The sequence below is a fragment of the Tachypleus tridentatus genome, chromosome 7 (genome assembly GCF_004210375.1).
Source record: "Tachypleus tridentatus isolate NWPU-2018 chromosome 7, ASM421037v1, whole genome shotgun sequence".
NCBI classification, from domain to species: Eukaryota; Metazoa; Arthropoda; class Merostomata; order Xiphosura; family Limulidae; genus Tachypleus; species Tachypleus tridentatus.
Genome location: NC_134831.1, coordinates 5,494,101 through 5,511,755, shown reverse-complemented (window position 1 = coordinate 5,511,755; position 17,655 = coordinate 5,494,101). Strand labels below are relative to the sequence as shown.

Genomic DNA, 17,655 nt, shown 5'->3' with positions numbered 1-17,655 from the left:
CCCTGTATAATTCACTTACAATTGTAGCGTGCGTTATAAGAGTCGTTTACTGCTCTTCTAGTAATCGTCTCATCCTTTTGTCGAAGTGCACTCAGGCAGATTCTATTACTTCAAAACTCGCTTTGACAGAATAAATTATATTTTTTACTTTTTGTTAATTATTAGTTTTACTCTAACGCATTAATCGTTAAGCCTATATTAACTGTTAGGCCTTTCACTAAGTAATTTGAAGTTTAACTTTTCTTTGGCCGATTTTTCACACTCGTAACTTTACCTGTTCCCTCTATCTGCTGTTCTCGTGTCACACTATTTCTGTATGTGTGACTTTATCTTCTCCTCGTTTTCGAGAAATTTCTATATCCTCGGCATTAGTAAATTTCACGCGGCGTTCAGTAGTCTCAACATCAATGAATTACAAACAAATCGTATGATTTTTAACAAGATACGTAACAAAACTTGCCATAAGATTTACTTTAAAATAATTGTTTTTAATTCTCTTGTTATGAAAAACTGAACAATCATAAATATTTAAAATATTTAATCACAAAATTAATTAATTAATAATACCTACACTAAACAGTCTTTTCTATCATAAAAGTGTTCATCTATAATAACATTAAAATAATTAATATATTAGTGTACCATCTCCTGAGGATACACTTCTTTTGTAACCAACTAACACAGTATTTGATGAGTCTCAGCCTATAATAATAATAATATTAAACAAATACTCTGATAATACTGTATGCTTACTCGTAATTTTTGAGCCCATGTATTAATATTTATTCTTTAGTGTGAAATCTCATAATGACATGACTGTTTTCTTGGTTTTACAAGAGTTCTCTCAATACAATATTAACTTGACTATTTTTCGCTGATTTGCGCCAAAAGTTGAGTCTTCCTCTAATATAGATGTCGCTTCTTACATTTCTAGGTTTTTCAAAATCATATTTTATAATATTTTGTTGAAGATTAGGATGTATATGCTTTATGGACAATTTTCTTTATAAATATTAATATTCTAAATATATTATAAGATTAAAGTCACTTTCATTGGATCCTCTCGTCCCCCCTCCTACCCCCACAAAAAAAAAAAAAAAAAAAAACAGCAAGAAGCGATAGATCGCCAAAGAAAATGTAGGGGCCAACGCAAAGTGAACTCAAAAGTTTAACTTCAAAGAAATATTGTTGTTAAAAGCTTTTAAAGCCAAGTGGAACAAGAAAAATATGTTTTATATTTTATTTGTATTTTAAGAGGCAGAATTTTTATTCAAAAGTCAAAGATTGTTGCTTTTTTTCCCATTGTTCTAGTAAATACGGTATTTATACCTGAATTTAAAATATAGCTTCAATATCTAATCAGTTAGCCTTTGCGTGAAAAGGCTTTATAAATTTCAATGTTTATTTACAAATATGCAAATTATTTATTAGTAACTCATAATTCATGACATTATATCTATGAATATATGTCTATAATTTTATATGACTATTTTAGACTGGCCTGTCATGTCCAGCTGGTTAGGGTGCTTGACTCACAATTTGTAATACTAGAGGGAAGGCAGCTAGTCACCACCAACCACCGCCAGCTCTTGGGCTACTCTTTTACCAACAAATAGTGGGATTGACTGAAACGTTATAACGTCCCCACGGCTGAAAGGGCGAGCATGTTTGGTGTGACGGAGATTCAAACCCGAAACCCTCACATTACGAGTCGAGTGCCTTATCCACCTAACCATGCTGGGTCTACTTAAACCTCAAATTACATACTAGTGTATACATCACTACCAATTAAGGCCCGGCATGATCAGGTGGGTTAAGGCGTTCGACTTGGTGGTGGATGGTTATGACTAGCTGCCTTCCCTCTAGTCTTACACTGCTAAATTAGGGACGGCTAGCGCAGATAGCTCTAGTGTAGCTTTGAGCGAAATTCAAAACCAAATTGAATTAATAATGATTAAGTAATCAGCCTTAAACAACCAACCATACCACACACTAGTTTGATCATCACAACTGAAACACCCATATATTTTATATCATCTCTCTCTTCAAAGCAAACTTTCTATCTCCTAGGTTGTTGATTTTTCGAACAATATATACATATTTTTACTTCTAGATGGTTGATTTCGTGAACGATCTATATGTGTTTTTTGCTTCTACATAGGTGGCTGATTTTGTGAACGATCTATACGTGTTTTCTGCTTATAGGTGGTTGATTTCCTTAATGACCTCTACACGTGTTTCGACTCCATTATTGAAAACTACGATGTGTACAAGGTGGAGACGATAGGTGATGCCTACATGGTAGTTAGCGGACTTCCAATTAGAAACGGTGACCAGCATGCTGGAGAAATAGCTTCTATGGCTCTTCAGCTACTGGACGCTGTAAGGAAATTTACTATTCGACACAGACCAAATGAAACACTGATGCTAAGAATAGGGATCCACTCGGGTAAGGATTTCTTTTCCTTTTTCCGAAATACTAATCCTATACAACTGGAGTAACTTGGTTGGAGAAAAAAAACAACAACAATAACCAAACACGTATCGTGAATTTAGCTTCCTGATAAAGTTTTACACTTTATATCCCGCAATTTCCTTTCATTAAAAGTGTGTTTATCTTTGTTAAACACAGACATACTATGGATGTCAGATTTTAAATGTATTTTACGATGTGTTACTCACACGAAATATAACCACATTTCGAAACAAGTTATTTTGTAACTTAATAGTCAAAACAGTTGCAAAAATAACGTGGCGGCATACTGAATAAAGGTTACAATACGTTTATAAGTGAAGAACAAACACATTCTGCAACGTGTCGAGACATGATTCGGTGTCGTGTGTACAGTTTGTTTCATATAACAATTGTTAACAGTTTCACTGTACAGCTCTTCTCTACATCACGGATCCTGAAATGTGAAATGATTTTCGTTCGAGACAACCTTTTATCGTCACTTCTTTTTTTCTTTCTCTCCATCTTATCTACAGTCACTTCTCTAAGCTTTGCGAGTTTCCAACTTGCAACGAAACTGTATATTTAACGGTCGTATTTCTTCTTTCTTGTTCTTCTGGAATATCAGCTCTGTCACGTTGGCTTCGGTTCTTGTGTCACGTTTGTTTCTAATATCTTCTAATAAAGGCGTTACTATCTTTCTCTCTGTGTTTAACATCGTTTTTTATTTCCGTCTCTCCTGCACCCACTTTACAGGTATCACTTGATCATGCCATTTAATTGTTATAAATTCATACAATTTTAAAGATGTATGCATTCACACAAATATCGTATACTTTTCTACACTGCCTCGGTGTAGCTTAGTATTTACGCTAATATTGGATATTGTGTACATAATGTAGGTTAAAGATTTAATTCGAGCCATTGATTAACGATTTTAATTGCATTTTTAGGGTAATAATATTCGATCCTTCTCCATCTGTATGTTTAGATATTCATGAACGAAGTGGAAAATAAATATTTGCCATCCATAATTTAACCCTATTTACTTTACGTTTCAAGATTTTCTTTGTTAAAGATCCGTTCATGAGTGTATAATGATTCTAAAACAAAAGATTTTATGTTAAGTTCGTCTTAAAATATCTGTTGCGGTAGTTTTTAAAGAAAATTTGATAAAAATATGATAACACTGAACGAAAACTCATATTTCTAATCACTAATACATTTGCACAGCGCCATCTCTTGGCAGCTAAGTCTAGCACAGGTTAACGTTTTTTAAAAATTACTTTCTATTGATATACTCATTATAAACACTATGTGTTCCAGTTTCACTCAAATAAATTGTTTAAATCATAATAATAGTTTAAAACTTTCAGAACACAAGCATACGAAACCACATAATTGTTCGTGGGTAACATTTATTCAATTATTATTGTGTTACTTTTGTTTTAGACAAATGGTACTTTTCACTTTTTAATTGTTCGTACGAGCACACACGTGTTTTAATCTATGTATCTACGGTAGAATTTATATCAGTCCAACGTTTTTTAGAACACTTGTACACCTTCCCTCTCAGGTCCTGTTTGTGCTGGTGTCGTGGGTCTAAAGATGCCGCGTTACTGCTTGTTTGGAGATACCGTTAACACAGCATCTCGAATGGAATCTACAGGACTACGTAAGTGTTTATCACTGCAGGAAGAGGGGTGGGTTCCTGATTAAGCTATTACTAAAGACAGATGGGTGGATTCCAGACTAAATAAGCTATTACTAAAGACAAAGGGGTGGACTTCCAGACTGCTTTATTATCAAAGTTAGGGGGAGTTCCAGACTACGAAAATAATTATTACTAAAGATACTGGAGTAATTTCTACGCTTTACGTTTTAGAATGTCACTCTGACATGACATTAAACTAAAAGTCTGTTTTTGTTCTGTTCTGAATTAGAGGTTGATTGTACGATTGTTAACAGGTGCCCCAAACACTAAGAAAATAAAATCGCAAATATTTCTTCTTTCGTCTGAATTAGAATGAATATTTATTTTTTAAAACTTAATTTAAAGCACATTGAACAAACAAAGATAATCGATAAAAAACAAAGTTTTACTACAGGTTTTAAAAGTTTCCTTCCAAATTATCGATTTCTAACATTCCCAAGAAATTTAAAATATTTTTAAAAACTTTCAATATTTATAAAGGAGAAAGATAATTCAGGCCTAGAGAGCCAGTTAGATCAATATTGTAATAAATTAAAACAGGACTGTTAGATCAGTATGGTAATAAAGGAAAAGAGGGCTAGTTAGATCAATATTGTAATAAAACAGGACTGTTATATTAGTATGGTAATAAATTAAAACAGATTAATTAGATCATTATGGTAATAGAAAAAACACGCTAGTTAGATCAGTATGGTAATAAAGGTAAAAGAAAACATACTAACTTTTTAAAAAAGGTTTGTTTATGCTTGTAGTGATTTATGTTTTCGGGTCTCCAACCACGTATAAGTAGTCTCAATGTTATTTTACAATAAATTATTACACATGTTCACATGGTTGTGTTAACTGCATTCAACAGCAATAGTTAACAATGACAGATAACTCAGTCCCGTGTCAAAGTTGTGGTGAGTATTTTAACATCGCTAGACATGACGAACTAATTACATTCTAATGTATTGACCCCGAAAAATAAAAATGCATCAGAAAAATTGAGAACTGTATGCATCAACTATCCACATTTTTAAACACATCTACGAAATACATTATTATACGATGGTTAGTAATACAGACTTTTAAAGTGTAAGTGTACTTGTCAACATTGTACAACCTTCGTAAACAGCGAATTCGTAACTCTGTTGATCGAAAATACATGGAGAGTTCATGTGGACAGAAAGCATTTCGCCTTCGTCACGCTTACAACTCGATTCAAACATATCACACGAACAAACAAACAAGACTTTCTCAGTGACAATATTAAGCAAAAAGTCATGTTTAGAAGTTCCAGGTTACATGATCGTTTGTTTAAAAAAAACAACTTATCTGATACCATAGAAAAGTTGTTTTATTTTTATAAATTAAAACGTTCAGACTACTTACGATGAAAAGACAGAAGATGGGATAGAAGGAAAGAACAAAATATTCACATTGCCATGTTAACTACATAAGCATCTTTCATACAACTAATCAACTGAGGAGTCATAGTTTTACTAAAGAACAGAACTAACCAAGACCGAATAGTAAACCGAAACGCTTATCATTCGCACGTTTCATATGTTACATATACTTTTAAACATCACGCTTTTATAGAAACTAAATTTTAAACACTTAAATTTATGTGACAGTGATAAGTCTTCGGACTTACAACCTCAAAATCCTGGGTTTGATTCACAACACAGTAATGAATCGAATTTGGCTTTGGTCTGAAACAAACAGGCCATAAATTTATTTGAGAAACAGGCATTGCTTGCCTCTAGAATCTTTCTTAACCTCATAGGTTAGAGGGACAAGGAACTTACGTATTTTAAATCAGATCATACGAGTGTTTTTCTTAAGGATTTTTCAAATGGTGTAAATACAAATTCTTTAGTCAGAATATAATCATGTAAAAATACTTACTAGTGAAACTAGCTTTATTGAATGACTAATTTTTTATTGCGATTTATCTTGTTTTATCACATTACATAATATTTTATAGCTAGACTTTGCTTTAATTTTACGTTTAATGTAAATCGCGATATAATTACTAACTGTTAAAGGCATTCTTTTTGATATTCTGTGAAGAAAGTTTTCACTCGTTTTTGTTTCTTTCATCGGTGATGCTCAACAATATACGTCGTCGTATCTGAGAACGGCTGGTATTCTCTCCATATCAATAAAAGTGCTAATACTTATACCAGCCGTTCTGATATACATTTTTATTTCAAATTGGTTTCTCGTCATCAAGAATATACATTGTTGCCTAGTAACAAAACTATCGCCTCATTTTTCCAAGGCCAACTATGGTATTTATGTCGATTGCTCAATATTCATGTTGATTTGTTAGAAAAATTTGTTTTTTGTTTTATTTTTTATTATTTTCAGCAAAGTAATTTAACATATATAGTTTATGAAAATAAGATGTAGCCAAAGGCGAAATACAATTTAACAAGTAGTGTTTCAGCTAAGCCTTACGCCAGGTTTATGTATTAGGCTTAATACTTAAATTAGATCACAAATAGGCCTGCTATTACTAACGTTATAGAATCAGCGTTAAGAAGTTTTACGTGCTGAATAACTGTTATTTAATAAATATTTTTTTGGTATTTTAACGCATATATTATCTATTACTTTGGCTTTAAACATAAGGAAAAACAAACTTTCATTTCTTGCAAATATTTTTTTATCCTTTACCCAGTCGAAAGAGTTCAAAATTTGTGTTGGTATTTATAAAGTTTTAAGTGGGGAATGAATGCTAATTAATAAATATTCTTTTGGTATTTTAACTAATGTGTTAACTTCTTGGCCTTAAAAACGTGAATAAAAATAAACATTTATTATTTTCAAATATATTTTTTCCTTTGTACCGTCGAAAGAGCTAAAATTCTGTGGTGGAATGTCCACACAATGTTTTCTACTTCTTGACTAAGAATACAATACAAAGGTTTAAGAATTCTATTCGAGCCTCTTTCAGAGTACATATATACTTCAATTCATGATAAAATTTCATTTCTCTGCGCAGTTTTTACTAAAAATGTGATGATTAAATAATTAATTCGAGACTGGTGAGATAAATGAAGAGTAGTTGTAAGACAAATTTAAGTTTTTTTAATTTTCATTCAACAACAATGTTTTCCCGTCGTTTTTTACTGGCTTTTATACTAGTTGTTGTAATAGTTTTCACCAAGGCAATTTATAATATTTTTATTTCAGCTCTTAAGATTCACTGTAGTTCTGAATGCCGGGAAATTTTAGAGAAGCTTGGGGGCTACCATCTGGAGGAAAGAGGTGTAATCTGCATTAAGGTAAACTGCCTTTGATTAATTTGCATATATATATATATATGTATTAGTTTGTTATAACCTAAAAACAAGCCGAAACAAAAATAAACTAAAAATTAGTAAAGAAAACAGGCTGCACTAATTACAAAGATCCCAGGGTACAAGCTATAATGTGAAATATAAAATCTACCCTAGGTTATGGAGGTGACTCGGAAGTAGGATCCACATTACGGTGGAGACACACCGTGTATCAGTTTTAATCTCTATTCGCCAGTCTCACATAAAGAAATAGAATAAAGGAGTAGCAATAGACATAGATATAGAAATTAGGAAAGCGAGATGTGGGTGCCGAAGCCCACAACGTCGCACATCTTTATCACCCCTCACTGCCTGCAGACAGTCGTGGGAATGTGACTTACTCTCCAAAGTAAAGAAGATAAATAATTAATTGAAAAATAAGAATAAGAAAAACAAAGTTTTACTATTTGGGGGTAAATAGGTTAAAAACTTACCTCTTGAAGTTAACATTTCAGCCCCCATTACTGTAGACAGAAAGACACTAATTGATCGCTCAGTAAACAAATTAAACTTGTATGAAGAGTCCCATCCAGTTATCTAAATAAACTAATATATCACCCAACCACCACCAACTTATTAAGTCTACTGTGACAAGCCTTTATATGCGGCAAAGTGTACATCCGCATAAAGTAGTGTCAAGTTGTTAAGTGACTTTATTCATAACTAAAAGTAGTTATTAGAAAATTTTAAATAAAATTTATCTTATTTATTTCTTTATATTTGTTACAGAATAGTTAATAATTTTATTTAAATTTTCTTTATTAAATCCATTAATTATTAATTTTTCTATCAGTATTTCAACATTACTTACAAAATATTGTAATTTATTACAAATTTTATAATATCTAAATAATTGTGAAGCTATAATGTTTATAACAGAAGGGTATGATACATTACTATTAAAAGATGGTAAACCAATTATTGTAAAGGAGAAATATTTACATTGATATTCTTATTAGTTATTTTAATTTCTAAATCTAAATAATGTTCTTGTATCCTTGGATTCTTTTAAAATTCGTGCAGCGTTTCCTGTTTATAATTTTTAAATTTATTTTTGTTTCGGCTTATTTGTAGGTTATAGCAAACTAGTATAATTTGCGAAAGGTTTGGGTTTGCTGTTTTAAACGCAATCTTTTCTTTTTATTTTATTTACTTTATCAGTTTAAATTTTCTATAATATATATATATATATATATATATATATTAGTGAAATTAACTAAATACATTGAAATGAAGTTAAATAAGTAAACAAAATCATGAGGAAAGACTGCGTTAGAAACAGCAAATTCCAACCTCTGATTAATTATATTATAAACATAATTTTTATAGGCCAAATCAATCCACATTACAATTAAAACATGAAACAAAATATGCTGCATTAAAAAAAACCCTAGGGTATAAGCTACAATGTTGGATTATAAAGTGTATAAGCTACAATGTTGGATTATAAAGTGTATCCTATGTTTTGAAGGTGACTAGATATGTAGGACCCACATTGCAGTGGGGATACACCGTCTATTAGTCTTTTTTCTTATATACACTTCATAATACCACATTGTAGCTTGTACCCTAGGTTCTTTTTTTTAATACATTCTATTTTGTTTAATTTCTTAATTTTAATGTGTTTTTAAAAATTATGATTAAAATATAATTAATTAGAGGTTGAGATTTGCTGTTTATAACGCAGTCCTTCCTCATGAGTTTATTTACTTATTTTATTTCATTCAAATATTTATTTAATTACGATGATAGATGTTGTATCCCCTATGTCCTCAGTTACCTCCAAAACCTAGGATACACTTTATAAACCCATATTGTAGCTTGTACACTAGTCTTTTTTTTTTAAATGCAACGTATTTTGTTTAATTATTATATTTTGATGTGTTTTGTTTTGGCTTTTAAAAAATATGGCTATAATATAAATAAACATTATAAGTGATTACAAATATATATACACGAATACACAAACACACACATTGAAGAATTATCTTGTTAATGTGCTGCCATCTGATAGGAAGTAAATTAACTATTTTGCTTCCCCTTATTCACATAATAAAGTTTTAATATATTAACAAGAAATTGTTGGGTAATCTAATTGAAGACCGTATTGAAATATCATTACAAAAGTTAAGTGATATATAACGTACCACAGCTTTTGTACCGGTAAGAACAACCAGCTATGTGTAAAGTATTAAGTATTATCAAAATGAGTACCGGAAAGGACAACCAGCTAGCTATCTGTAAAGTATTAAGTATTATCAAAATGAGTACCGGAAAGGACAACCAGCTAGCTATCTGTAAAGTATTAAGTATTATCAAAATGAGTACCGGTAAGGACAACCAGCTAGCTATCTGTAAAGTATTAAGTATTATCAAAATGAGTACCGGTAAGGACAACCAGCTAGCTATCTGTAAAGTATTAAGTATTATCAAAATGAGTACCGGAAAGGACAACCAGCTAGCTATCTGTAAAGTATTAAGTATTATCAAAATGAGTACCGGTAAGGACAACCAGCTAGCTATCTGTAAAGTATTAAGTATTATCAAAATGAGTACCGGAAAGGACAACCAGCTAGCTATCTGTAAAGTATTAAGTATTATCAAAATGAGTACCGGTAAGGACAACCAGCTAGCTATCTGTAAAGTATTAAGTATTATCAAAATGAGTACCGGTAAGGACAACCAGCTAGCTATCTGTAAAGTATTAAGTATTATCAAAATGAGTACCGGAAGGACAAGCAGGACAACCAGCTAGCTATCTGTAAAGTATTAAGTATTATCAAAATGAGTACCGAGTACCGGTAGGACAACCAGCTAGCTATCTGTAAAGTATTAAGTATTATCAAAATGAGTACCGGTGTAAAGTATTAAGTATTATCAAAATGAGTACCGGTAAGGACAACCAGCTAGCTATCTGTAAAGTATTAAGTATTATCAAAATGAGTACCGGTAAGGACAACCAGCTAGCTATCTGTAAAGTATTAAGTATTATCAAAATGAGTACCGGAAAGGACAACCAGCTATCTGAATGAACCATTTTCACATTTTAAATTGTTCAGTATAAAGGAAGTTGAAATAAGATGCAAATTAAATTTTGGTATTTTTACATCTCAAACTCGTGCTTGTAAGAATAAGGAGAAAACAATACAGTGAGTTTCATACATATAACCTACCCTAAAGATGACGCTAGGAATAAATGAACATCAGAGTTTAGGTGTGATAATAATTAGGCTTATTTAGATTGACCTAAACTTTAACTATAATACTCGTATTAAAAGGCATAAGATTATAACCATTCTCTATACATAAAGATATATATATATATCTGTACCAATTTAATTTTTCTACAGAAAAATGATAAAATAATACGGTGGTTATGATAACAGGCAAATATGCTCGCTCTTTCAGTCGTGGGGGCGTTATAATATTTCGATCAATCCTACTACTCGTTGTTAAAAGAGTAGCCCAAGAGTTGGCGGTGGGTGGTGATGACTAGCTGCTTTCCCTCTAGTCTTACACTGCTAAACTAGGGACGGCTAGCGCAGATAGCCCTCGTGTAGCTTTGCGCGAAATTCAAAACAAACAAATATATTGTTGTTGTTATTTTTGTAGGGTAAAGGGGAGTTGAAGACATTTTGGCTTTCAGGCGAGGAGGAACATCGCCGGTGTAGGCGCCGTAGTAGCTTTAGAAGAAACGGATGTCTGAGAAGCCCCCGGAACTCTTTACGGAAGAAGCGATCCGGATGCACTTGTCAGGACCGCAGAATGTCGCTGGAGTCACCAAAGAAGTTGCGATTCGCGAACAGTGAAAGCAGACGCAAGGACGCTATGAAGAAAGAAATGAGCGTTAACTTTGACGATGTATCTTGTCCGAATTTCAACCCCTTCACGGCGTTACATCTGCACGAGAAACAACAGTCTTGCCCGTGCTTAGGACCCGGTTGTATGCGCTGTTTGGTGGGCGACAAGCAAACGAAAGACCCATATTTCTTAAACTCTCTCAAGGACGGTTCGGGTACCACTTTTCTCATTGGATCAAAACTACTTGCAAATCGTTCAATAGGAACACGCGAGATATCTTCAGGAAATAAGTTTCGCTTCCCACCGTTTGATAAGAAGAAAGCTCTATCTAGCCAATCAGAAAGCGAGCCTTTCCTTCCTAAATTGTTGGGATTAACTGGGCTGCATAGAGAGAGCTCTATGTGATAGCTTGCTTATTTAAAATAAATAATTATATTCACATACTTTTGCACCAAACGCCCTTCGGGAAACGTATAGTTTGGTCTTGTAAAACTACTTCTTACTTAACCCGAGTCTAAACATTCCTCTACTTGTGTAATATCCACCTTTTATAGTATAAATGCTTGTCTATTTTTTTTCCAAAACATACACGTGCAACATGTTTCTCTGAAACTCTGTAATTTTTTAGATGAACTTACTGTAAGTTCTTCTGTGAAACTTTATGTACTTCCGCATATCTTGTTTCCTTTCGTAGCATCAAAACGAATCTAATCAGTATTATCGGAACTTGTGTAAATTATTTATTGGTGAAGAGATATTTAATGGTTGGTGTTCTTATAAAAATAAAGTATTTTGTGTAATGTAAATGGATATTAAAAAAATTTGTGTATCTCTCTGTCTCTCTCTTTCTTTCTATATTTTTTCCAACCAAAATGGCCCGGCATGGCCAAGCGTGTTAAGGCGTGCGACTCATAATCTGAGGGTCGCGGGTTTGCATCCCCGTCGCGCCAAACATACTCGCCCTTTCAGCCGTGGGGACGTTATAATGTGACGGTCAATCTCATTATTCGTTGCTAAAAGAGTAGCCCAAGAGTTGGCGGTGAGTGGTGATGACTAGCTGCCTTCCCTCTAGACTTACACTGCTAAATTAGTGACGGCGAGCACAGATAGCGCTCGAGTAGCTTTGTGTGAAATTCAAAAACAAAACAAAAACAATCCAACCAAAATAAGAATAAACCTGTTTTTTTTCCTTTGATTAGATGTGCGAAACGTTCGTGTTCACGGAAGTACAGACATAGAAAAACGTATCAAAAAATCCGTGAAACTCGTACTTTTGTACGACTATATTAAATCTACATCACTCCTAGAAACAGGTATAATTTATGATTTTTGTTTAATTAACTAGTAAATCGCTATGATTGTTAAATAAAAAATTCAAACAAAAGTAACTAAACAACAGCCAGTTCATTCATTCAAAGTTTGTTTTGTTTTGATTGTATTTAATACAGATAGCGATGAAACGCGTTTAAGTGAGACACATAAATTATGAACAAAAAATATTAATGAAACTCACTTTTCGTAGTATTAGGTTTTATAACACATTAACCAGGCTCTAGGTGTGTCTTTACGGAGTTACAAGGCTAAAATCCGCGGTTCGATTCCTTGCGATGACCAGAATGCAGATGAACTATGGTATGTTATTTGCGGTAAAGTAACAATAACAAAAACAGCGAATTGACTGGAATGCTTTATGTCATAACAACGATGTCTAAATAATACATTAAGCCAGGTGTTATATTACCAAGTGAGTTCTGAAGCCAGTTTTTTTGCGTTTTCGTAAACTGTATTTACTTGATAAAGTTGAAACCCCATGTTCTTGTTGTTTTCGAATCGCCACAGTAGACACGTAACTGTTAATGAAGTACCTACATAAAAGTCATTCATATCTAATCAATGCTTTATTTTGATTATTGATAAAGCGATTGCTCCCTGGTTACTCCTTTTAACAAATTCTGACGTCATAACGACAGATAATATATTTTATTCTCGATTCGTACAAGGAAGGAAGCATAATTAGAAAGCTGATGTGAAAGCGCACACAGAAATGTTTGCAACTCGCTTTAGGGACTTACGCACGTACGATCATAATTTAGTAAATCTTCACTCTTGGGTCAACGTTTAAAGCTTATATTCAGTGCAAACAACATTAATGTATATATGTCAGTCAGTAAGTTTGCCCTTATTGGCGCCTACAAAAACATGTACTGTAACGCCTCACTCGTGGTAAAACTTGCAATAGCAAGAGGTTGGCAATCAGATATCATCGAACCTACCAACAGAACGTCATGCCAGATACAGGTGTTTGCCTTTATGTCTTACCTAACTAGTAATGTGTATTACCAGTTTGTAACTAGTAATATACAGAAGTAGGAGTAACTTTGTGCGCGTGCAGACAACGGGAGTGAACATCGTGTATAGGTGCACTGCACAGTTACCAGTGGTATCATTGTAGAAACGCTTCAAGGTGACAACGTCAGAAGGCCAGGCGCTGTGCCAGAGCTATCGGGACTCTAGCCCGAAAACACTCACACAAATCAAAGAGCCGAGCGAGGATAGCTGGGTCACTTTATTTACTCTCGTTCTCATTGGACTACAATCAACACTTTAGCGTTTCAGTGCGCGCACAAATCTGCAAGTTAAACTTAACCAGCAGTCGCGAAGCAAGGGAATCGTGCAATAAGTGTTTTAAAGTTCTAATTACATTAAATGGTCCAATTCCTACATGCGACGTCTTTATTACCTCCAAGACTGAGTAGGTAAGCAACGGCCAAACGATGCATCTCTTGCTTGGTGAGAAAACGTGGAATGTAACATCGTTGTTTATATTTGTGATGCTCGCTCTACCCACCAGTGTGATACAAGAAAATTTCACAGTTGGATACTTAGCAAATTTTAGAGGTTATAATAACCCAAACCGTCAAGGACTAGTCATATCTGGAGCTATTTCATATGCTCTTCAAAAAATTAACCGAGATAAACTGTTAGGGAACAACACTCTCCATCTGATTTACAATGACACTTTGGGGGAAGTGTTGACTGGAACTAAGGCAGTGTTACAGCAGTGGAACAGAGGTGTTATAGCTTTTTTTGGCCCAGAAGATTCGTGCGATAAGGAAGCTGCTGTAGCGGCTGCTGTTAATCTACCAATGATCTCATATGTAAGTTCCTAAACTATTTAATCTTGAGATGTGACAAATAACACATTAATCTACCAGTGATCTTATACATAAGTTACTAAACTATTTACTCTTCACATATGACAAATAACACGTTAATCTACCAGTGATCTTATACATAAGTTACTAAACTATTTACTCTTCACATATGACAAATAACGCGTTAATCTACCAGTGATCTTATACGTAAGTATCTAGATTTTATTATCTTGATGTACAACAAACAACACGTTGATCTTAAGATTATTTTGTGTGCACGTGTGTAAAATAATATTCATCCTTTCACATGGAGTTCTGTTATTAAATATAAACATTTATAAATCTTTATAAATCCGTACAGTGGTTTAGAAGATGGATACATATTTTGGTTTTCCGTTGTCTAATCAAAAACCACAAATTAAATTAGACGTTTTGTTGTGTATTTTTGTAATGTTTTATCCACTCTATCTTATCTTACTACCCTAAACATTTACATGTGCTCCATGACGTTTCAAATGTTTACAGTTATTACAATAAGAACAGTGTTAAATCAGTGCTTTCTTGACTTTTTCATACACTGCCCCCCGCTAGTACAGTGGTATGTCTTCGGACTTACAACGCTAAAATCAGGGGTTCGATTCCCCTTGGTGAGCTCAGCAGATAGCCCGATGTGGCTTTGCACACACACACACACACACACACACACACACACACTTAAATACTACAACTACAAGTATTAGAGTCAGTGGCCGGTTTGTCAACACACACTTCTTTACATGAAGAAAGAAATTAATCGATATAAATATGGAAAAACGTGAAACACACCTATTTATTTACGTAAGAAAATAAGAATAAATAAAAATCGATCTAGAATTTGGTAACTGGCTAACTTGCAACATGTTCTTTTTAACACAATAATTGACATAATTATTATTACTGTTTATTTAAAAAGCATACAATATCACTCTATGCCAGCAGGAAACGTTTATTTATTCTTACTTTTGTATGGATTAACTTGTCTTACAAAGTCACAGACAGAGTGTTGCTGGTTCGAATCCCTATCACACCAAACATGCTCGCACTTTCAGTCGTAGAGGCGTTATAATGTTATAGTCAATCCCACTATTCGTTGGTAAAATAGTAGCCCAAGAGTTGGCGGTGGGTGGTGATGACTAGCTGCCTTTTTTCTAGTCTTACACTGCTAAATTAGGGACAGCTAGCGCAGATAGCCCTCATGTAGCTTTGTGTGAAATTTAAAACAAAACAAACAATTCACAAACAACAAAGGTTGACTCATTCAAAGCGCCCTGGTCTTGCATTGATGATTTTCAGAGGGTTTCTGTTAGTTTATTGGACATAAATCTGACCAATTGACATAACAATAGTATTACCAGTATCTGTTTGATTAAATAAATGGGCAGGCAATAGCGTTATGATTTCATTTTTCCACTTTCTGAATTTATGTTTTAACTTATAGACACAAGAAAATGTTTTTTTGCTCGCAAGTGCAGTGAGTAGTTAACCAATACATTTATCTATCTCTGGATAGATAATTTATTAACACATAAAGTACTCGAACAATAAATAGCTCTTTAGTGTCATCTGAATGGAAAAAAAGGTATATTCATCGCTAGAATTATTATAAGCTGTTTATTTTACCATCTTTCAAAGACGAATTTCTATAAACAGAAATAAAAGTGGAATTGCTAAGAATCTACAATTTATCTTATCATCCTGTTACTGGACAAATAAATATAAAATTTTTTGTGGTGCACGTTTCGAACACTTAATTTAAAATCTACCCATTGGAATCTCGTGAACTAATTTTGTTAGTTTTCTATAATATTCTACTCGAAACCGACAGTACACGAAATTTCTTTACGCTAGTTTAAAGCGTAAATATGGAAAAAATTCAATATGAAAATGACATCCTAAATATGTCTACATGGATCACGCTTACCACGTTAAAGAATTACGAAATAAATGTAATTTAAAACAAGAAATCCATGGTACGTGATCATATCTCCAAAGTTAATATGGGGGAGGGATTCCAATCAACCTTGGAGTTTAAACTAAAGATCCGTTCACAAAAAAAGAGAAAAAAGCCAAGGAATCTTGTATTAATACTGTGTGAACAGCATGTTTTATTGAATACATGTAATGCTCTATCCATACCTTCGTTCAACAAAGTACATTTACGCATGCGTCTAAAGCGAAATTCCTGGATTTTCGAAACATGCGTTTTATATACATTTAATGTTGTATACAATTTAACAAATATACCCGAATGAACTGACATGTTTTAAACATTTGAAAACTTATAGTAAAAGTTTACAGATAAAGAATGTACTTATCATTACGTAGATAAACATGCAACGAAAAACGCGTAGACGATACGCAACGTACATCATAGCTTAATACATAGTGTGTCGTAACCATTGCTACAAACCAAAGTGTGAAACCCTGTTTACAATACTTACTGGGTGAACTATCCACATTAGGAACTTTACGAAATACACAAATTTCAACCACAACACTATAATTGTGAGACAAACAGATCACAACCACAACACTATAATTATGACAAACAGATCACATCACAACCACAACAATATAATTATGAGACACACAGATCACAACCACAACACCATAATTATGACACACACAGATCACAACCACACCATAACTATGACACACACAGATCACAACCACGACACCATACACACGGATCACAACCACAACACCATAATTATGAGACATGCGGATCACAACCACAACACCATAATTATGACACACACAGATCACAACCACAACACCATAATTATGAGACACCCAGATCACAACCACAACACCATAATTATGATACACCCAGATCAAAACCCCAACACCATAATTATGAGACACACAGATAACAACCACAACACCATAATTATGACACACAGATCACAACCACAACACCATAATTATGACACACACAGATCAAAACCACGACACCATAATTATGACACACACGGATCACAACCACAACACCATAATTATGATACACCCAGATCACAACCACAACACCATAATTATGACACACACAGATCACAACCACAACACCATAATTATGAGACACCCAGATCAAAACCCCAACACCATAATTATGAGACACACAGATCACAACCACAACACCATAATTATGAGACACACAGATCACAA

General features: G+C 33.5%; 2 protein-coding genes across 5 annotated transcripts in view; both read left to right on the top strand.

The window, feature by feature from the left end:
* The window catches only part of LOC143255037 (guanylate cyclase 32E-like), a 158,913-nt gene extending 146,774 nt beyond the window's left edge, over nucleotides 1–12,139 (top strand). Inside the window, exons 18-21 of the mRNA XM_076510055.1 lie at nucleotides 2,206–2,449; nucleotides 4,029–4,127; nucleotides 7,353–7,444; nucleotides 11,111–12,139. Coding sequence (XP_076366170.1) covers nucleotides 2,206–2,449; nucleotides 4,029–4,127; nucleotides 7,353–7,444; nucleotides 11,111–11,704 — 1,029 coding nt within the window. The 3' untranslated portion in view covers nucleotides 11,705–12,139. The remainder of the gene's footprint in view (nucleotides 1–2,205; nucleotides 2,450–4,028; nucleotides 4,128–7,352; nucleotides 7,445–11,110) is intronic.
* Nucleotides 12,140–13,352: 1,213 nt separating this feature from the next.
* The window catches only part of LOC143255034 (receptor-type guanylate cyclase Gyc76C-like), a 118,275-nt gene continuing 113,972 nt past the window's right edge, over nucleotides 13,353–17,655 (top strand). For 2 of the 4 annotated variants that reach the window (XR_013030416.1, XM_076510052.1), the window contains exon 1: nucleotides 13,353–14,457. Coding sequence is in view for 3 of the 4 variants with exons in the window: in XM_076510052.1 (XP_076366167.1) it covers nucleotides 14,074–14,457 (384 nt within the window). In the remaining variant the exon portion in view is untranslated. The remainder of the gene's footprint in view (nucleotides 14,458–17,655) is intronic. The other 2 variants (XM_076510049.1, XM_076510048.1) reach the window with 2 other exon arrangements.